Here is a 22,688-nt window from a genome sequence, read left to right as displayed (position 1 = left end):
GTCCCCAGTGCCTAGCACATCACGGGAAGCCAATGAAGGCTGCTGAGTGACTGGGTGAGGAACTCCTGGACCCACCTTGGGGAACGAGAGGGAAGAAAGAGAATCTCCTCGTCGGAAGCCCTGGGAGGTTCTGTACATACTTCGTATATTAAACAAGAAGTACAGTCAGAGCTCAAGGACCTCAGCTTCCCCGCACCCACCTCCTCCTCACCTGTTTCAGTGAGTGAGGTCCTGCTTCCCCGAGTCCTGTGCTCATTCGGGGCGCCCCCCCAGCCAGGCTGGACTGGTCCTCCAGAACCTCACCACACCGCGCAGATGCCGAGCACCATTTTGAATGAGGCAGCGGGAGACCTCAAGGAAAGACACCTGAGTTTGACTCCTCTTTATTCCACTGAACTCTGGGAACAAAGAGCGTCTTCCCTGTAATTCCCTTCCTTGCCCTTAAACCAACAGACACGCTTTAGATGAATGGGAACGTTTGGCTCACTAACATGCCATTTGTTGGGCATCCGCACTATTAGTCACTGTGCTGGGCACAGCATGCAGTAGCAGTCAGTCCATAAAGAAACAAAGCTGAGTGGGGTCTGACCAGTAAAATTTACTCCACTCTGGTATTAATTTGCCCAGTGGCTTGAACAATGCAGAGTTCTAAAGGTTAACTTTCTGTCTCTTGCAAGAAGCAGTAACTGTCTATTTCCAAGAGTTTTGTTCATTTCAGCTCTTACCCAAAACTCAAGGGAGCAGGAGATGCCACATCACACTCTACTGTTGATGTATCGGCAGGACACGTCATCGGTGGGGCACAGCAATGACACTGCTGGCTACAACGTGGCAAAGGAAACTCACAGCTGGATGAGTAGCGGGTCATGATTTCATCAGCTGCATATGCTTAGGGATAGGCTAGATAGATCTCTCTCTGTGAAATCAAAGACCAGAATGCATACCTGATCCCTTGCCACATAATTCCTTCATTCTTTTATCTGGAGGATTGAGGGAAAGTACACTATGATGGGTAATTCATGGTCAACCTTGATGCATAAGCTCTTTTGCATCTCCATCCTCAAGTACTTAGGGATTGAAAACTTCCATCAACTTCGATCAACTTTCATCAATACTCTGAAACTGCTGTTGTTTCAATAGCGTGGGGGAGGTGAGTGACAGAAGTGAGAGGAGGATGGGGCAGAACCCTATTTACAATGCTCATTCTCATCCAGTTGACGTACATTTTCTTACCCTGAAGTCACCATGTTGGGATGAGAAATCTTGCATGAGAAACATGATGCTTAAAGACCAAGGGGTTTAATAAATGAAACTTAAAATAAATGAAAAAGTATATAAGCAGTTGAAACTTGATCCAGATTACAACATGCCCTATTGCTGCCTCACCTCCAATTTCAAGCTGTAGGACACTGTCACGCAGGGTTTCGGGCCACCTCCTGGGGCCAGCAAGCTCCCAGCTAGAGGTTGGGCACTGCTCAGCCCCACCTGGTACCACCAGCGGCCCACTGGCCACGCCCCTCCTAGGAGGTAACCTCTCTTTATAGGAGAGCGTGTGTGTGTGTGTGTGTGTGTGTGTTTCCTCTGGTGGTTTGGAGCAACCATAGAGATTTGTGAAAAGGAGGTGCAGAGTAGAAGGCTTGTGATTATTCAATTGTTAGTTTTGTCTAATACCTCTCCCATATCCCTTTTTCTAGGAACAAAACCCTTTTTCTCATGGGAAACCCATTTTATATGGTTCAGGTGAGGCTAACGTTCCCAACCAATGCCAAAGGGATGGGCATGAAATTCAAGTCTGGCCCATCGAGTGTGCCACGCCACCAGTCATAAGACTGGGTCAGTGATGGATACGTGACCAAAGCCGGGTGCCTCAGCACCTTCCTTGGAACCCAACTGCTCACGCTGGTTGGATGAGGGGCCTGGGCTGCTGTGTTGCCAGCCATCGCTGGCTGAGTCCTTCAGGGTCTCAATCCATCACCACCTTCCCTTGAACCTGGGTACCCTGCTGCTCTCATTCACCCTGCTGGGCTGTCCCCTCTTTGCATCTATCACACTTGCTTTTGCCTTTTGTGATGTCTCGAGGCTCCTGCCTCACTGTAAAAACCCCTGTGGACTGAGATGGTGCCTCAGGCCTGCACAGAGCAGGTGTGTTCCAAGAACGAATGAGTGAAAACCACAGGGAAAGCAATTTAGGGAAAGCACATCCTGTCTCCGCCGCCCTCCCCAGAGGAAGTCAGTTGCGGTTTCCACAGAACAAAGCATCTTGGGTAAATGAACACTGTTCTCCTGGTCTGCCTTTTCTGTGACTCTGGGTCTTCACTTATTCATTTACATCAAATGAAGTATTACCGTGTTGTCTTAAGAGGAAAGAAGATATAAAGTCACAAAAAGACAGACATTTCACTTCCTAGAAAGGAAAACTCTCATTCCCTCAAAGTTTAGACGAAGTCAGAAATCCTATAAGCAAGGAAACCAGAAAGGGGGTTCCGTGCTGACCTTGGGAGCAGGGAGAACTCTTGCAATAAAAGAAAACATCATTATAGGAAACAGACTAGAAGACGCAAACCCTGAGCGCCCTGGCTGTCAGGACCTGCTGGTGCCAGGAAGGACCGTGGAGGAGGGTCCAGCCAAGAGTTTCGCGTGGCTTTTGTGTGTGAGCAGCCAGCTGGCGTTTATCTTAGAGACAGAAGGGTCAATAATCTAAAAGGTGTAAATGACTTCTATCCACTTGTAAGACGTTATAAAGGTACAGACCTGGCTTCAAATTTGCTGCACTTAAAGGTGTCTGTCTTCATGAAGACGAGAGACTTCATGTCTGTCTCATGAAAAAAAGTGACAAGTTTTCTTATCACCACTATATCAATTTACAGCCTTTGAATTCTTAATAATGGAGCTCTTAGATGTTCTGCCATTATCAAAAGATGAAATTTAGCCTTTCAGAGGGAATTTTGACATCGTACCGTATTTTATAATTCTATAAGAAGTGATGGAATTTAATTACCAGGTTTATCTTCAGAGTTATATAACAATTATATTTATAATTGTAGTTTGGAAGTTCCCGATGTCATTATGTCTTTTGAAAGATAGATGATGACATCTTGTACTAAGCCCACAATTTACTTGATCTAATCTTTTCCTTAAAATGACGCCGTTATGCAAATGCACGTCCCCAGTTCAGTCACCTCGGCTCCTCCCCCATCACTAATTTCCCCAACCCCCGTCACTAATGTCCACAGACAAAGGCATCTTCACAAGCAACTGAAGCCTGCTTGTCCTCCCCATAATTCTCCCTCTGTCTTGCTTTTCCACATTGACCTTTACATCCATCGGAAAATGAAGTCCAAGCAAACACATTCTATCATTTCTTTCTCGCACAATGGGACAAAAAGGAGACTTCCCTGCCTCCTAAACACTATGACTCTTGGCAAAAATCCCTTTTCTTCCCATCTGTAGCCACCAGAGTTGTGGATGATAAGTAATTGTACTGCTCCAGGTATGTCGTCATAAAGCAAACTCATTTAAACTAGCCTGGCAGATAAACACTGAATATGCCCATAAAAATCGTCTGGCCAGCTCACACTGCATCAATCAGGCGACACTATTTTCTGGTGAGTGATAAAATAGATAGAACTAAGATATTTCAGGACTTCCTCGATGCAGACTGTTTGTGGTTCTAGACACACAGTTATCTGTAAGATTAATTTCCAACCGTTTTCAGCGATCATGCTAGTGGTTTGGATAAATGACGTTGGCAAAAATAAATTTTGTGCCTGAAGAAACACATCCAGCTGTGTTTTGGAAGGAATAAAGGTCATGTCACATTGACAGAAAATCTTTGTGGATATTAAGACTGAAGTGGACAGAGGGCTAAATACAAGGTACGGTGTGAGCTGCAGATAACGTTTATGGATTTGACATCATCAGATAAAGTCTTGAGATGCAAGATTTGTGGAAGAAAAATCAGTGAGAAAAAAAAAAATGTCAACTCCGAGCCAGCAAGAATATCATCAACAATAATAACTAGGAAAACAAGCGGATGAACAAAAGCCCCAAAAGGTATTCTATAAGTATATTACTTTGCCAGTTACGAGTTGCAGGCATATGTTTTGAATTTTCTATCATTTATTTGTAGAAAGATTTGGAAGCAGGATTATTTTATTGAAATATAATGCTGGATTGAGAAAAGTCCATCTCAAAAGGGAATAGTTAGCTGGAAGGAAGGGCTTCATCTGGTCAGTGTTTGGGTAGCCAGATTTGGGGAGTGAGTAACTAACTGACTTCCTGAATGTAACGGAGGATTCTGGCCAAGTTGCCAATGGCAAGGGCAGGCAGAGCAAGAGCTCAGCGACTCCTAGATTTATGAGTTACTGTCATCATAGGGGTTCAAAAATGATCCCAAAGCAAATGTGGTCCTGATCCCAGAGCGTTTGCTAAAGGATGGGAGATGAAAGATTGCAAATGTATCCTTGACAATAAGTTTTCCTCTTCTGAAACATGAAAAGCTAATTCAAAGCAACCACTGTAACACAGCAATACACTGCTCTCAGCCTGGCACATCTAGCTGGCCGGGACCTGGCCGAGGAAGTGACCTCTGCCCCTGGAACTGTGACGGTCACGTCCCGACTCTACTGCAGGTCTAGGCTAGAGGGCACTGGGACTGGGGGAAGTATGTCACTCTGGCAGACCAGGGCTCTTGGTCAGCATCTCACAATAGCAGGACATCGTTCAATAGCTAGCAAATGAGAGAAGTGGGTGGCAGACGGGGTTCTCTGCTCTCCAGGTCACAGCCCAAGCTCTGGACAAGCCGAAGTGCCCGCAGTTCCCTGAGATGGCCCCCCTGTTCCTGTGCACCTTGGCCCTTGCTGTTCCACATGCAGGAAATCTCCTCCTCTCCCACCCCGGCAATGACTACTCCAGGGCAACCTCGGCTTGGAGCCTTCCTGCTTGGCTCCCCTACCTCTTTCACCCCAGGCTGAGCCCCCTCTCTCTTTCCACCAGATCTCAGCCCTCCCCACGGCCCCAGGCACTGCACAAGCTGCGTGCTGCTGCATGTGATATATACATGTAATATACTCACATATATGAAATAGATAATAAGCTATGTTGGAGGACAATGATACACCCGTGCGGTAGACGTATTACTCTCCCCACTTTACAGACGAGGTACAACAAGGTTGAGTAACCTGTTGAAGGTCACCCTGCCAATAAGTGGTCTGTTCAATGCCTATGGTAGCCAGAAAATGGCCCCCCAAAGGGGTCCATGTCCTAATCCTTGGAACCTGTGACTATGTGACCTTACTTGGCAGAAGGGACTTTGAAGATGTGATTAAGTTACGGATCTTGAGATGGGGAGACGATGCTGGGTGATCTGGCCCAATATCATCACAAGGGTCCTTACCAGAAGGAGGCAGGAGGGTCAGAGTCAGAGAAGGAAATTTGACCACAAAAGCAGAAGTCAGAGAGAGACAGAGATTTGAAGATTCTGTGCTGCTGGACTTGAAGGTGGACGAAGGGGCCAGGGGCCAAGGAATTGCAGGCGGCCTCTCAAAGCTGGAAAAGGCCAGGAGACAGATTTTCCCCTAGAGCCTCCGATGGTAACACTGCCCTGCCAGCATCTTGATTTTAGGACGTCTGACCCCAAGAACTAGAAGATGATAAATTTGTGTTGTCGTAAGCCACTGAGTTAGAGCATACACAGGAAACTCACACAATGCCCTTGAACCGGACAGTGAGGTCACCACACCGATATAAGGAAAGGAGCACACCACATTTGCAAAGGGGGTGGGTGAAGGCCCTTCTAAGAAGCCCCCTGGTACAGAGGGCCACTGTACCAGTGCCACAGCTGGTGGTGGCACTAAGTTCTCTGCTCTCCCGAGGAAGTCTGTGTGGTGATTGGAAGAACTACGAAGGGGTTGGCCGAGGTAGACGGAACCCCAGGAAGTCACCAGCCTGAGGGGCTCCCCCAAGCCTGGTCCCAGTGCTGGTTGTTTCCAGGAACTCGGAATTTCTGACGTCAGAGATGTTTAGTCTATGTGCCACGGCCCCCTCACGGCAAGCCCACCGTCGCCCGGGGAAAAGCGTCCTCAGTCACCAGGGTGACGATGGGAAGGGAGAGGAGGGGCCGGCCCGGAGCCCCGGGGAGGCAGTCCCTGCTCTGGGGGTGGTGCGGTCCCCGGGGTCCCCACCCTCGCTCACAAGGATGTTGAGGGTTCCAAGCAGGTAACTCCCTACTGCTTTTGAAAAGCTCAGCCTGTGAGTCACGCTGTCAGTTTGTCCGCCTGTCTGGGTCTGTCTCTGGTCAGGCAGCTCGAGGAGGACTAATCGGATGAGATAATGAATACCAGCCTTGGTCACCATGAATCAAAGGCACGCAGCCAGCTGAGTCACTCGGTGGTGGGAGCTCAGAGGGGACGGCGGGGCTCCATCTGACCTCACTCTGGAACTGGGGCCAGACGCTCTAATACAGCGGGGCACCGAAGACCACATTTCACTCCAAAAGCTCCAAGTGCTGTGTGTGCTCTGGCCATGGAATGCTCCTTGGAAGGGAATGTTATAAGATCCCTTGTAACTCGAGAAGGGGAGATTACCGAGTCCGGAGAAAGGCTGGGAAGGGACGGCCACTGGGGATGCTTCAGGCCATGAAGATCTGGCCTGCAGCAGGAGCCACTGTCCCAAAGTGACCCCACTTGGCTAAAAGCTGTCTGAAGTCACTAAGCCATTCAGAGCCCAGACAACCATGTGACACGTGTATAGTGAGTGCCTACTTTGTGCTTGTCATTGAAAAGCTTCGGAAGCTGTAAGCCCTACCTTGCCTGGGCCCTCCTGCCTAGCCAGGGAGGAGGCCAGGGCCCAAAGACAAAGCACTAAGGCTCCAGGCACCACCAGCTTCTCCTTCCCCCTGCCCAAGCACATCCGTGAAACCTGAGGCACTGGAAGAACTCTCCAGAGAACGGGATAAACGGAGGCTGTGTTAGCCCTTGTTGCTGCACCCAGGCTGCTCTCTCCCTTCTCCCTCAGAAAGTTCCCAGTGCACAAGGGCACCTTTGGCTTGGGGGGGGGGGGGTGAGTGGGCCCCACGACTGGCCCCAGCCCCAAGAAACATCTGCCCTGTTCACAACGCTTGGGCCGTTGCTTTCACGTCACATTGAAAACCCAAGCTCTGAGGTTTAGTCATTGTTTTCCGCCCTCGTTTACTTCCTTCATCACCCCTAGACCCAAAACCTCACCATAAAGTCTGACACAGGCCCGTATCGGACTTCTCTCCCCTGCAGAGCCTGAGCTTGTCTGGCCCTCTGCCTGGGCCTGGCTGGTCACAGTGCCCTTGCCACAGCTGGGGCCTCTGGCCAGAACTGAGGTCACCCTGCCACCAACGGGGAGAGGGCGAAGAACGACAAGATAGTTTGGGCCACAGTCTTGGAAAATACCCTGTGGGATTCACTGCCAGAATCCTCAACGCAGGAGACAAGCGGCCAACCCTGGGGTGACAAGCCCACGCCCTGGCCTGCCCACCAGGCCCTGGATCTCTGGCCCCAGAAGACGGGGCAGCGGAGGAGAGAGACACAGGGGACTCAGTCTTCCCCCTTTCACATCTGTGCATCCATTTAATTGTAGAGCACCTGTGGGACTTCCGTTGACTGGCTCTTTGGGGTGACGGCGCAGTGTGAGAACGACACCTGGGCTCTGGTCACAAGAACCTGGGTTCACATCCCAGCCTCATGACCTTGGGAAGTAACTTCCAGCCTCTGAGTCTGAGCTTTGCCTTCCATAAAGCTGTAGTCATTGTCTCTCCCTCAGGGGTCATGGGAGGGTTACAAGGGCCAAACCACATGGAGCCCGGGCCCAGCGGCCCATGCCTGGGAAGTGGTGAACAGTCTCTAAGGGATCCAGTCACGCAGCGGCCGCTTCCTGGCCACCTTCCCACCTGGGTGCTTTTTCTGGGACACACGTGTCACTCTGCCTTCAAGAGCCACAGAGGGGGGCTTCCCTGGTGGCACAGTGGTGAAGAATCCGCCTGCCAATGCAGGGGACACGATTCGAGCCCTGGTCTGGGAAGATCCCACATGCCACAGAGCAACTAAGTCCGTGCGCCACAACTACTGAGCCTGCAAGCCACAACTACTGAGCCTGCATGCCTAAAGCCCATGCTCCGCAACAAGAGAAGCCACCACAGTGAGAAGCCCGCGCACCGCAACGAAGAGTAGCCCTTGCTCGCCACAACTAGAGAAAGCCCGCACGCAGCAACAAAGACCCAACGCGGCCAAAAAGAAATAAAACAAAATAAATAAATTAAGAAAAAAAACTTGAAAAGAACCTCAAAGGTGTTCAGGGCCCTTAAACATCTGTCTCCGTGTTCTTCCTCTGGAGCCCGGGCCTCCCACTCTGGGCCACCCCTCTGCACATCCTTCCCCATCACAGACTCACACATCAGGTCTGCCCTGGGCCTTCCCAAGGCAGCCCCCCGGCCCTCCAGCAGCACTGACTTTCTCTCCAGCACCCTCTGCCCTTGGTTGGGGTCCTCGCTTGGGCTCTAAGAAGCACTAACACAGTCAGGGCGGTGGTGGGAAGTTCTGCCGTCTGTCTGCCCAACTCCCTGATAAGCTGTCTGAGAGCAGCGGTCCTGGCTGGTTTATCCCTCTCACCCCACAGGCACACAGTAGGTGCTCACACATCTCTGGCTGGACGGGGCTGAGCTCCTTGGGGCGGGCTCTGGGCAGCACCCACTTCTGCGTGCCCAGTGCCTGGCAGGGCCCCGGTCCCACCAGAGAGCCAATCGCTCCAGCTGAACAGAAGGAAGCTTTTTCGAAAGCGCGCTCCAGGAGGGATGCTCGTGGAAACAGAGAGCGGGTCCCCTGGCCCCGGCCCTCTGCGCCCAGGTGGTGGTGGCCACGTACCTGGTCCCCAGAGGGTGATGCACTGCTGCTCGTGGGTCTGGCAGATGCCGTTGTAGCAGTAGCCGTCCACCCCCTGACACGGGTGCCCATCGTGCAGGTACACGTTGGCCGGGCAGTGAGGACTGGCCCCCGTGCAGAACTCCGGGAGGTCGCAGGAGTTGCTAGAGTCCCTGCACGCCGTTCCTGCAGGTTTCAGCTGAAAGGAGAGGGCCGTTTATAGCTCGTGACTGCGGGAAAGGGGGAAGCAGGGTCTCAGCAACACTCCGGGGGTGGATAGGAGCAGGACCACCCTCTTGCAGCTTCACATAGAGGGGCGAGGATTTCAAAGGAAGTTCCCTTCACCGCAGAGAGAGCTCATTAAATAAACAGTCTTGCTCTGGGCTCCAAGGTTCACCTTTCCATTATGGGGGGTAACTGAGATCAGCCTCTTTTTAATTTCACGCAACATCAGGGTTTTCTGGTGAGCAGACAAGCTGGTTGCTGGCACCTGGCACCTCAGAGGGGGGGAAGTGGGTGCTGCCTGATGGACCCATTGATTCTTAAGAACAAGATCTCTGGACACCAACACCATCATGTGTTTTAAGAAGACGTTTGCGCTTAAAGCGTTAGCCTTTGTGGGCAAAGTGACAAAAATAATTCCAAGGGCACACTTACAACAGCGATTTTACTTTGCCATCAAATCAGAGAGCTGGAAAGCTGTCTGTAGGACTTTACAGGGGCGTGTAGAGAAGTAAAGCAAGGGAGCTGTACAGGATGTTAGGAACAACAGTGCCAAACAATGCCTCATCGTTTTGCGGTTGAAGAACTTATGGCTCAGGGTGGCTTGTCTGAGGTCACGCCACCAGTGACCTGCCCCACCCCCAAAGCCCCCTCCAGGCACCTCCACCACCAGCTGCTGTGTGCAAGGGGTGCCAGCTTCTTTCAACCTTCGTTCGCCATAAGTTAATTACAAGTAGGAAGGGGATGAAGGACACTTTAAGCTGAATGTAAAATGTCGTAATGCACTTCTCAAGCACTGTGCTCTACTTGGGTCGCTAAGAGGGAGTTTCCTGCAAGCAGAATGCCAAGATCAATTGCTTAATTAAAAGGAAATAAAACTCTACCCTTGGAACCTTGGAATCAAAAGCTCAGGCTTTGACTCTGGCGGATCTCAGCTCTGAATAATGAGACAAACAACGGAATTGCCAAAACGAATGCAGGCATGGTGGCAGAAAATGGCAAAAGTATAAAACTGCCACTCTTGGCTGGGCGGGGTCAGCCAGCACCTCCTGTTGGGGGCACGTCAAGATCAAGACGTTGACACAAAATCCCTGGAACAATCCACGCAGCTCCTCACCCAGCAGGCACATGTTCTTGGGATGGAGAAGAGGGACCCAGCGTGAGTCCCCACAGCAGCGGGGATTGGTTCTCGAAACCTTCCTCCAACAGCAGACCCGGAACACTTAACATGGAGCTGGAGTTCTTCGGTCTACTTACTTTTCAGCTCATAAATAAATAATTTATCGCAGATGACTTAGCATTAGAATATGCATTTCACAGGAGGATTGGAAGATAATAAAAATAGGAGATAGATGGTACCAACTTGCGTAATAAGGATTACAGTTTCCACAGCAGCGAGTGCTGGGAAGTCGCCCTGTCCAATGGCTTGCCCTGCGTCACTGTTGAACCAGCTGACTGCACGGGTGACCTTGGGACCGGCAGGACTCACCTGGCAGTTTTCACAGCACAGTCCGTGCGCGCAGACAGCATCTGGCTTCAGGGTACAGGTGGTGGCGTTGCAGCAGAGATTCAGACACTCCTGGAGACGGGAACGGGTTTGACAGGGTCACATGGCATAGATACTCACAGAAAGCAAAGGTTGCACCTTAAGTGACTGAAAAGGGAAGAAAGAACCAGAGGGCCTGGCTCTTGAGATGAAAACTAGCCGGACTGAGGATTATTTTCCTCTCGAAGAAAGCAAAGCTTCTGGTAAGTGTTTATCAACTGCCCGGGAGTGCGTGTCCCTGGGAAAAGTCAGTAGCACTCAAGCATCTTTCATGATGGGGTGAGGGACCCGGACAGGAAGGCTGGTTGGCTTGCGAGGCCATTCATGTCAGCAGCGGGTGAGGCTGTGTGTGTGTGTGTCTGTCTGATGACTGCCGGCCTTAATGCAGTGAATCATACCAGGACCACTGGAGTCCTGTGAACTTACTTATTTAAAAATCTACATAGATGCATACAAACTTTACCCTTCAAAAACTGATCCAGAGTTTAATCTAGAGCATATTGGCAGGAAATGAAGTCAAATCAATTGCGTTTGAACCACGGTTCCCTGCAATCCAACCAGACCTGGTAGCTGGACTCTTGCTCAGCACAGGTGGGCTGTCTCACCTGATGAGACCCTCCTCAGGTCAGAAATGCACCTCAGAATGAGCAAGGGGCGGGAAGGAGATCCGTGGGCTGTGCCCATTGATCTGCAAAGGATTTAAACAGATCAAACAGTAGCTGGATTGTCCTCTGTGAAATGAACACGAGAGAGGAAGTGAACTCCTTTGTTATGCTGTGCTTCACAGCCACCTAATTTTTTCTAACAAAATGAAACAAGAGATTGATACCTTTTGCTTAAATCTCAACAAAAGGCCTATACATATCTATCCAGTATATTTATGACATCTGGTGCTTTAGAACATTCCAGTAACTCGGAGTTTACACATTTTAGAAGAAATTGATTATCATGAGAAAGAAGAGTTCAATAGAGTCTTCAGGATTGAATTTATCAATGTCCTTTTATTTTATTTAATATGATATGTGCTGAAGAATTTATATACTATGGCTAGAGTGAAGCCCATCACATACTATTTTAATAGTATAATAGTTTACTCCCCAAAACCGTCTTCCACGAATGAATTTATTAGTATCATAAATGCAATGAATAAAACGTTGATAATCCAGACGATTTATGGCTCACCAGATATCTGAACTGTACCCTTTGTAAAACTCTATGACTGACGCTCCCTTTTACTGTTTGCTCCTATTATACACACATCCCAAATTATTAAATTTTAAATTTGCTCAAGGACTTTATAAACATCCGGAGTGTGTAATATATACAATAAGATAAAACTGCCAACCAGAAGTCATAGCTTTCAGGACGGTAAAGGTTTCTAACTCATGGACTTACAATCCTAAAACATTTAGGAACTGGTTTTGTTGTTTTAAACGGAGGCCATCAATGGCACTCCCGGTCAGTACCATCACACGTACAGCAGTATTGTCCTGTACATCATGGTCTAAATGGCTCTCCCAATAACACATTAGCCAAATTACAGACTTCCTTGCACTTCTAAGTTAAATCAGCCATCCTAAAACTGGGTCCTAAGATCCTTTAAGAACTAACTCCCACCTCCCCCACCAAATCGCTATATAATATACGCAGCAGTTCAAATGGAAACGCAGCCAAGTAGAATGGTTTTGACTTCAAAGGGGATTGATAATGTGAGAGAGATAACTAAGTTTAAAAGATATTTGCAAGCTACTGGCGTCCTATTGACTTTAAACAAGGAGATAAGGCTGCTTTTCCAACCCTATTAGCTTGGAAGAATGAGCAAGTTGTCAGGATATCCTCATGGTGGATGTAAATCCAGTGCCCTGGACAGAAGACTTCAGCATTCATTTGCCTTTTAACTACCCAGAATCTATTCCTTCCGCAGAACTCTATTTATCAGAAGAGACAAATTCTTCATCTGTTGATGCATTTATTAGTTTAGTACTCAATAGAGAAGTTCAGCAGAGCCAACGAACACTAAGTCTCCAAAGAAGAAAGAGTAATGAATGAAGCCATTAGAGAATTCTCAGCAAATGCCCTAATTGTCATTCTTGGGTTGTAGGTAGTAGACAGAGATTCTTAATCACAATGAACTGGGGTTAAGACAATAATGCACCTTCTTGAAAATAGTGGCCATTATTTCTGGGAGCAAGGGAACAGAAACTGGTTCCAGTCATGAGCTGGGGCAGTTGTTCTGACCCCGTTTACTCACTGATGTGGTGACACTGGACGCCTTCATGGTCCAGGGGATGCGTAGGCCAATATGAAACAAAGGCATGATGGATATTTCCAGGGCCTGAGCACTGAGTGGAGGGTAAAGAACCCAGGTCCACAGGTCTGACTAAAAGTTTTGGTCAGCTTGGAAACTAGGAAATGGGCTTTCATACCCTCAGACACAGTTTGAGCTTAAACTTTAAAAAGAAATTTTTAAAAAAATGAAAGAAAACTAAGAATTGAGGCAAAAGGCTTGCCTGCGACCTTGAAACATTTCTTGGAAGAAAGAACTTTGGATGAGGAGAACGAGAGTTCTCTTCAGATAGCAAGAACTTCTCCTATTAAATAAGGACCCTAGGGGCTTCCTTGGTGGCGCAGTGGTTGAGAATCTGCCTGCTAATGCAGAGGACATGGGTTCAAGCCCTGGTCTGGGAAGATCCCACATGCCGCGGAGCAACTAGGCCCGTGAGCCACAACTACTGAGCCTGCGCGTCTGGAGCCTGTGCTCCGCAACAAGAGAGGCTGCGATAGTGAGAGGCCCGTGCACCGCGATGAAGAGTGGCCCCTGCTTGCCACAACTAGAGAAAGCCCTCGCACAGAAACGAAGACCCAACACAGCCATAAATAAATAAATTAATTAATTTAAAAAAAAAAAAAAAAAGAATCCTCAAATAAGGACCCTAAGCACAGAAATATACAGTTGGGAATTACATGGAGGGAGAACACAGCTCTTACGTAAGCAAAGACTTTGAGTTCTTCAAAGCTGTCCTGCAATGAGCTGCCTGGAGAGACAGTAAACACCCTGGGAAAGCTGAGTGACTTCTTGATGGAGGTAAAAGAGAAGACCACAACAGCAGGCTGGCGAATTTCAGGCACTCAAGCATTTGCTGACATGATGGTGGCGGTGGTGACGCTAGTGGTGGGGTTGAGGTGATGGTGGTGACAGCAGTGGTGATGATGGTGGGGTGGCGGTGGACATGGTAACAGTGGTGATGGGGAGGGTGGTAGGGATGCTGGTGGCAGTGCTGGCATATGGAATAAATGATGGCTAATAGAGTCATTCCAAACCTGAGAGTTCATGGCTCCAGGAAGAGCTGTCAAATTTATTTAGATTAACAAACAATTACAAGGAGTTCAGATAAAAGATAACCATTTCAAGTCAACATGACCTCTCCTGAGAAATAGGAGTAATTTAAACTAATTTTGTTTTTTTCTTTAAGCAATTAGAAAAAGTCTCCAAGCAATTTCCGCTTTGCATAACCCATCCCATGACGGTTTCAAGTTTTCCTCTGCTAATCTGAAAAAGAGTTTCTGTGAGGACTTAGGACTTTGTTCCTGCATAGTAACCATTCTCTACGCACTGTGAGCAAAACTGAACGCCGCTGTGGACAGCACTGTGACCTTGGATGAATCCTGATTTTGGCAAGGGCACAAAAACATTTCATCAAACCACCTCTGCAACCCCCATCCCCTAGAACTTATATTCACTACCAGTATTCTTACAAAAGTGGTCAGATGGAGACCAGGATCATTCCTGCTGATGTGGGAAAGCTCAGAGACTTGGAGATTGGACATGATGAAGGTTCTATACCCAGTTGCTTGTTTGATGAACACAGGAACACAGAGTCTCAGCACAAGTTCCCTTCCATCCCCGAATCCCCCTTTCAGAGCAGCCCTCCAAGACATGCTCTTCCTAAGCCCTCATCAAGCTGGTTTGTGAATTTAGCTAAGCCCATCTTGAACTTGACTACCACTGCAGCTTGCACAAGCTCTCAGGGAGGGACTCCCACATGGAGACAGCCTGCTATACAAACGACTGGCTTTGATTTATTCTAAATCGACCTCCTTCAAGTTTTGAGGGGGTACTTCTTTCGCCAGGGGGTCTCACTGTGTCCTTTCTCTTTCCTTCCCAAGATTATTCAGAGATTTAAAAATGGCTGTTATAATTTTGATGTTGATTAACTTTATCTTGGGCCCTACAGAAATGAGAAAATGTCCTGACACTGGCTGGAAAACAGGGTTAAATACGCCTTTTGCTGGATAAGAATGTTCCCCGCTTTCGCTTATTTCTTCTGAAAGCTAACAAGCAGACAGGCAGGAGCCTGGGCGCCTCAGGTCGTCCACACAGAGGAAGCTGTGGCAGCTGGAGCAGAATTTCAACTTGGGAAGAAGCTCTTGGTTAAAAACGAACGCTGCTTATTCAAATTCCCCTCGGGTGCACCCCTTACAGAGAGAAAGACTTGGTACTTACTAGCCATTTGAAGCCAGCATTCCAAGGCTTTGTTCTCTATCAAACTCAAAGCTAAATGCTTTTTCGTTGTTCTTGCCCTCATCCTGCCTACGCTACTGCGTCCTTCAACAGAGAAGATTCTTTATCTTGTTAAACCAGTGAGACAACTTATTCTATGCAATACTTAAAATTCAAGAAGGCCACCCTGGCTTATGAAGTTTGTTCAAGGTGGTCATGTAGGAGTTTTCCATCCTGCATTTCTAGCACTTTCATTCTACCGCACAATTCCTTCAAGGTCTTGCTTCTTGGCCCAGCCGCAAACGCGAGACCAACATTCTGGAAACGTCTCTCTCACCTCCGGTTCCCCACAGTCACACTCCTCTCCTTCTTCGACGTATCCATTCCCGCACTTCCGGCCCCCGAAGGACTGCGTCACTTCCGGCAGGTTAAAGAGGCACATACCCATGCCCTTCTCCAGGCTGGCCTCCAGGTCCTTCCTGCTGCAGCTGCTGAACACCATGGGGAACGGGAACCTGCAGAGAAGAGCCAGGACGTCAGTCGTCAGGGCACTGAGAGGCCTCTCGCATCCTTCTCGTGCAGCTGTGCGTGGTACCCACGGGCGCCATCTGCCTGGGTGGCCACTGTTAGTCTCAGTGAACAAAGGCTTGAGCGGTGTAAAATGAGGCACCTTCGACTACACCCTGAGGTCCAGTCCTGCACAGTTCCAACACCACTGATGAGGAAGTGCTTTATCCAAAAAGAAATGACCTTTGGATGGTTTCCAGATCAACAACTTTAGATTGTGTCTCATTACAGACATCATTAATAGTTCTGTGTGAAATGATATAATGGAAAGGGAATGCTTAGGATCTGTAGCTTGTAATATGAACGCTATCTATGTTCATATTGGAAAGTACAAAGATGAAAAAAGTACATTTAAGTCTTTAAGCCATTTTGAGTTTATTTTTGTGTATGGTGTGAGGGAGTGCTCTAACTTCACTGATCAGAAAGGCCATCATCAAAAAGTCTACAAATAATAAATGCTGGAGAGGGTGTGGAGAAAAGGGAACCCTCCTGCACTGTTGGTGGAAATGTAAGCTGGTACAGCCACTATGAAAAACAGTATGGAGATTCCTCAAAAAACTAAAAATAGAGCTACCATATGATCCTGCAATCCCATTCCTGGGCATATATCCAGAAAAGATGAAAACTAATTCAGAAAGATACGTGCACCCCAATTTTCATAGTAGCACTATTTACAATAGCCAAGACATGGAAGCAACCTAAGTGTCCATCGACAGATGAATGGATAAAGAAGATGTGGTACATATATATTGACATATACAATGGAATAGTACTCGGCCATAAAAAAGAATAATGCCATTTGCAGCAACATGGATGGACCTAGAGATTATCATACTAAGTGAAGTAAGTCAGACAGAAAGACAAATATCATCTGATATCACTTATACTTGGAATCTAAAAAATGATACAAATGAACTTATTTACAAAACGGAAACAGACTCACAGACATAGAAAACAAATTTATGGTTACCAAAGGGGAAAGGCAGGGGGAGATAAAGTAGGAGTTTGGGATTAGCAGATACAAACTACTATATATAAAATAGATAAACAACAAGGACCTACTGTAGAGCACAGGGAACTATATTTGATATCTTGTAATAACCTGTAAGTGAAAAGAATCTGAAAAAGTATATATAACTGAATCACTGTGCTGTACACTAGAAACTAACATAACATTGTACATCAACTATACTTCAGTTAAAAAAAAAATAAGAAAGGCAATCATTATCCCAAGGGAGGGGGAAGGTACAAATGACTGAGCTTATCAACTCCACGGCTTCACAGACACAATCCCCATGGTGGGTCACGGCCGGCTGATACTGGTTTGGGCCTATAAAGGGCAAACCACTGTCTCCCCAGGCACAGCTCTGAGAGAATGGAGGTGGTCAGAAGTGCAGGTGCTGCCCTTGCCTCGAAAAACCAGGGCTACATAGGGATGTGGCCGAGTTGGCCAACTTCCCTGCAAAGCTCGTGCTCCCCCTTCCACGGTCCGGAGGGGCTGTGCCACCCGCCTCGCTCCTGGGTGGGCTGTGTGATAATTCTTGGTGATGGAATTAGCAGAGGGGAAATGACATGCGTCACTTCTGGCCGAAGGTAGTTAAGAAGCTGTTCCTTCCTTTCCCCTGCTGCCAGCTGGGCTCAGACCAGTCCAACGTCCCAGGAGGGGGACGAGCCAGACACAGCACCTGGTCCTGACTCACTGACAGCACAGAGCGCCATGGCGTCACATGCAAGGGAAACACATCTCTATGACGGTAAGCCCCTGAAATTAGGGGTTTGTTTCCCACAGCAGCTAGTGGTCCCTAACGTATATAAAGCATCTGACTCTCTTTTACGAATGCGTTTTCCCAGGTCTTAGGCAGCGATTATCATAAGGGCTACGCACACCAGAAAGCCAGGTTTTATTACTTAGTGAGGAAGCAGGACCTGCTGACCAGCAAGCGCAAGCACCCTCTCCCATGAAGACAGGATGACATTATAATTGGACCCCAATCAATTGGCCAAACCAATGTGTGCCGCTAGGTTTCCCTGAAGACCGCCGACTAGCCACCATTCAATGATTGAGTCTGGCAATACTTCAAGATCATGATGAGTTCCAGGGCCAAACTGGTAACACTGCACTATCTCCCCAAGTGTTTTCTATCAATCTCAGGTTATTAACTCTGAAGTATAATTCTAATCTACAAGTAAATTAATACATGCAAGTCTTGCTCGTGGATACAAAGACAATAAACCAGGACTTAGCTGTAGTGCTGTAACAAAGTTCCTTTCGAAATCTTTATAACTTTCCTGGGCAGACAGATTGATTGTTCCTGGTATCAAAAGTGATACTGAATAGCTTCAGATGATGAGCCACAAGAAAAAGTGTAATTTCGTCCATTTAGAAGAGCTTTGTGTTGAAAAGATGACAGTACATCACACAGGGAATTGAGAGCAGTACTTCACTTTGCAGTGGAAGAGATGGAATCTTCTCCAGTGTAAGCATTTCCCAGGACGCCTCTATCTCAAGGCCTGACCCAGGAGACTAAACCTCATTCTCACTCAGTGATACCCAACCAGGTGCTGTGATGAAATCTGACCAGTTCATTCTGGGAGGGCACTGATTTCTAGAAAATGTTGAAGTTAATTAGGAAAGACACAAGGAGAAATTGTAAGCCTTGGGAATGGTTTATAAGCAAGATTAACAGCAGTTTATAGCAAGATTAACAGAAGCGCAGTGAAAGAGGGGTATCAATCACCCTGCTTCGCAAGTGAGAACATGCCCACGAGCGTCCGGGGATTAGAGGGCTGAAGCCAGCTCCAGAAACAGCTCCGACGAGCCCTCCCATCTCACTGTCTTTCAAAACAACAAATACATTTTGGGTTTTTGGGGGGATTGACATTTTAAAAAAAGGGATAGAAGCAAGATGAGTGAGATCAGTTTAAGTCCAGGATTTAAAATTCAGAGTATTTGGGAGAGGAGAACAGATCAACTGTTAGCAAAAAAACGACTCTTTTCGTGTCTGTGCTGGATATGGTCAGATAGAAGTCGAGTTATCTGCGTAATAATACATTTCTAGTTCTCTTAGTTTTTTCCTATTCTGTTGAAGGACAAACCCCAGGTGCTTTTAAAGTTCTCTCTCATTTAGAATCGTGGAGGAATAGCATCCACCCAATTCACAGCTTTCCAGCCTTGCTCCGAGGAAGAGCGTCCAGGCACTAATTCCTCCAGGTGCCTCTGCTGTAACAACAAAGCAGCAATGTTCTCCTCAGATGCCAAACAAGGTGTGGATGAGTTCACCGACACTGAAACTGACCCTTGCTCACCATCACTCACAACAGAGCCGGGCCTCGCAGCATGTAACCCGATTTCACCAGCAGGACGCCTGCCTTCTAAGTCAGTATAATTAAAACCTCCAGCAGCTGCCGGCCATGGCTCACAGCTCCTGCGCCAAAAGCACATGTGAACAGGTCCTCTTTCCCTCCAATCTGGGCCTTTCTGACTCGCTCAGAGTGACCCCGGGGAGGCCCCTTGGGAAGGCCAGCGACCCTTCCCCACACCTTCCTGCCCTCTCTGTGGACTGGACCGGTCAACATTCCCACCTCTACGTGAGGATGGAGAAACACCTCTGCCATCCTCCACGACCTCTCTTTTGATGACAAATGGCAGTGTGTCCAAGGAGCATTTTGTACCTGTAGAGTATCTTTACTGCCTTCATCCTTTCATGATTTCTCATCATGGAGAACAGGTGACTATTTCTCTCTGATAGAATATTCCTGAGCCCTATTTGGGCATTTAGAGAAAGCCAGGCTTTAGAGGAAGAAAAGCAGAGTAACCTGTCACTCATCATTCAATTATTCTGCAATTATTTATTCAATACCTACTGTGTTCCAGGCATTGTTCTAGGCTTTGGGCAGATGGAATGAATAAAACATACACAAATCCTGGCCGTGGTGGAGCTTGCATCTAGTGGGGCAGACGAATAATACAGAAGATAAGGGAATCAATTACCTATTAGAAAGGAATGAGCATTAAAGAGAAAAATAAGACAGGTCGGGGGAGAGGATGTGCGAGGTGCTGACCTTTTAGGGAGGGTGGTCAGGGAAGACCTCACGGAGGGGAAGGCATCTGGGGCTCTCACCAGAAGGATGTGAGGGAACAGGTGGAAGAACATCTGGAGGAAGAACGGTCCAGGCAGAGGAAGGAGCCAGTGCAAAAGCACGTGGGCAGGTGTGACTGGCCTAGAGGACTTTGTTCAGCAGAAAGCAGCAGGCTCTTCTTTCAGTAACACACACCCAGAGGGGCGACCCCCTCCCCAGAGAAGACCCCTAAGCCCTTGGAGGTCAGGCTGATGGCAAAAGACTACCATGGAGCATCATTAAATGGGGGAGGGGAGCTTTGCCCTGCATGGACCAAGCACTGATAATGGCTGAAGGTACTTTTCATAAGAATTTCAAACTCTTATTCCCCCACACTTTTTTTTTTTTTTTAAGCAAACTAGTTTTGATTGACAAGCAAGGGTCTGCCCATCATCTCCCTTCTGCTGGGATCATCTTGGTTGATCGGTGTGTAGGAAGGAAGAAGAGAGTAACTAAAAACTATATCTAACCCGATGGCCCTCCCTCAGTAAACAGAATTCAGTGATCTAAAATGATTTCATGCAAATCAAAACTACACTGAGATACCACCTCACGCCGGTCAGAATGACCATCATTAAAAAGTCTACAAATAACAAATACTGGAGAGGGTGTGGAGAAAAGGAAGTCCTCCTACACTGTTGGTGGGAATGTAAGCTGGTGTAGCCACTATGGAAAACAGTATGGAGGTTTCTCAAAAAACTAAAAATGGAGTTGCCATAGGATCAAACAATCCCACCCTGGGCATATATCCAGACAAAACTATAATTCAAAAAGATACTTGTACCCCCGCTATGGTCATAGCAGCACTATTCACAATAGCCAGGACATGGAAACAACCTAAATGTCCATCAACAGATGAATGGATAAAGACGTGGTATGTATACACAATGGAATACTACTCAGCCATAAAAAAGAATGAAATAATGCCATTTGCAGCAACATGAATGGACCTAGAGATTACCATACTAAGTGAAGTAAGTCAGAAAGACAAATACCATATGATATCACTTATAGGTGGAATCTAAAATATGACACAAATGAACTTATCTGTGAAACAAAAACAGACTCACAGAGAACAGACTTGTAGTTGCCAAGGGGAAGGGGGGGTGGGGGAGGGATGGAGTGGGAGCTTGGGGTTAGCAGATGCAAACTATTATATAGAGAATGGATAAACAACAAGGTCCTTCTGTATTAGCACAGGGAACTATATTCAATATCCTGTGATAAACCAGAGTGGGAAAGAATATAAAAAAGAATGTATGAATATGTATAACTGAATCACTTTGCTGTACAGCAGAAATTAACACAACATTGTAAATCAACTACGTTTCAATTAAAAATAAATAAAATGATTTCAAATCTCAAGAGATAAGGGAATTTGGTGATACCAAATATCAGAGTCCTGTAATTACAATAGAATCCTAATTTACACATATTTAAACACCTTTTACAATACGTCTAAGTGGTCACTGGTTGCACAGTGCCTAGTGCACAAGAGATGTCACTGATTGTTGGCTTAAGGACTCAATGAGCAGTTCATTGGTTTGCATGAAAAATGGGCCAGTGGACCTTGAACAACACGTGGAATCCACTCCCCAGCACCGCGTCAGGATCCACAGACAGGATCTATCAGCACAATGATTATTCAGACTGCTATTTCTCCAATGTGCCCACACAAAAGAATGCCTCCAGGGAAATGCTTGCTCATCTCCCTGCTTCCCAGACACCAACTCTGCTTCTGAACTTTTGATGATAGCAGAATGAAACTTTTGGGATAATATGTTCACTACTCCTTCATTCATCCACTCACTCACTGGAGAAGTAATTATTATATTTAAAGCTCTGAGGAGGATCCTATGATGATTAAAATATGGCCCCAGCCCTTCCCACTCTCCCCCTGCTGGACCTTTGCCAAGGGAACTACTGGACACACCTACTTCCCCACGCTGCCTCTCCAACCATATAAATAAAATATCAGAAATACAATACATTCACATCTATAAATGCATCATGCATATTTATTCATATAGAAATTATATAAAATATATAAACATATATAATTATATTGAACTGATACACACTCTACATATTTTTTTGGAATAACTATTTGAGAGCCTGCTTTAAGCTAGATGATATGATGGGTACTTTTTCATAGTAATATTTTCTTCTTCTTTATACTATCTTTTTTAAATTTACGTTTTAAAACAACACAGGGAGATAGGTATTGTTATTCCCATTTTGCAAATGAGGTGAAGGGACTTGTTTAAGAGTTCTCAGTTAGGGGATGGCAGAGACTAGATCTGATCCCAAGTTCAGTTATTTAAAAAACTTATGTTCTTCACTGCAGATATCATTTCAGCCCTGGATCACCTGCAGTAAACTCTTGAAACATGGACGGGGAACAATACAGCCTTGATGTGCTGATTTACATACGAAGGAGGAATCCTTCCATCACTCAGACCACCTGCCTGGATCAGAGCCCCTCAGAGTGTGGTCCCAGCTTCAGCATCACCCGGCAACCTACCAGAAATGCAAACGTTCAGACCCCATACGGACCTGCCGCCTGAGAAAAAATCGGGGGTGGGGTCCAGCAACTGTTTTAACAAGCTCGCCAGGTGATTTCATTTTAAATTGAGGTAAAATTCACATAACATAAATTCACCACTTAAAACTATATAATCCCTTGGCTTTTAGTACATTCACAGTGTTACGCAACCATCACCACTAATTCCAGAACCTTTTCCTGAGCCCCCAAAACAACCCTCACCCCATGAAGCAGTCACTCCTCATCCCCTCTCCCCCAAGTCCCTGTCAACCACTAAGCTGCTTTCTGTCTCTCTGGATCTGC

The 22,688-nt window shown here is 47.0% G+C and overlaps 1 protein-coding gene across 2 annotated transcripts in view; it reads right to left on the bottom strand.

Moving 5' to 3' along the window:
- The window catches only part of ADAM12 (ADAM metallopeptidase domain 12), a 387,521-nt gene that overhangs the window by 45,812 nt on the left and 319,021 nt on the right, over window positions 1–22,688 (bottom strand). For both annotated transcript variants that reach the window (XM_059900751.1, XM_059900749.1), the window contains exons 12-14: window positions 15,492–15,669; window positions 10,597–10,686; window positions 8,889–9,084 (exon numbers count right to left, since the gene is read on the bottom strand). In XM_059900751.1, coding sequence (XP_059756734.1) covers window positions 8,889–9,084; window positions 10,597–10,686; window positions 15,492–15,669 — 464 coding nt within the window. The remainder of the gene's footprint in view (window positions 1–8,888; window positions 9,085–10,596; window positions 10,687–15,491; window positions 15,670–22,688) is intronic.

This window comes from Balaenoptera ricei, chromosome 16 (assembly GCF_028023285.1).
Source record: "Balaenoptera ricei isolate mBalRic1 chromosome 16, mBalRic1.hap2, whole genome shotgun sequence".
NCBI lineage: Eukaryota > Metazoa > Chordata > Mammalia > Artiodactyla > Balaenopteridae > Balaenoptera > Balaenoptera ricei.
Note: the sequence above shows the minus strand (reverse complement) of the source record. Positions and strands in the feature narration are given on the sequence as shown.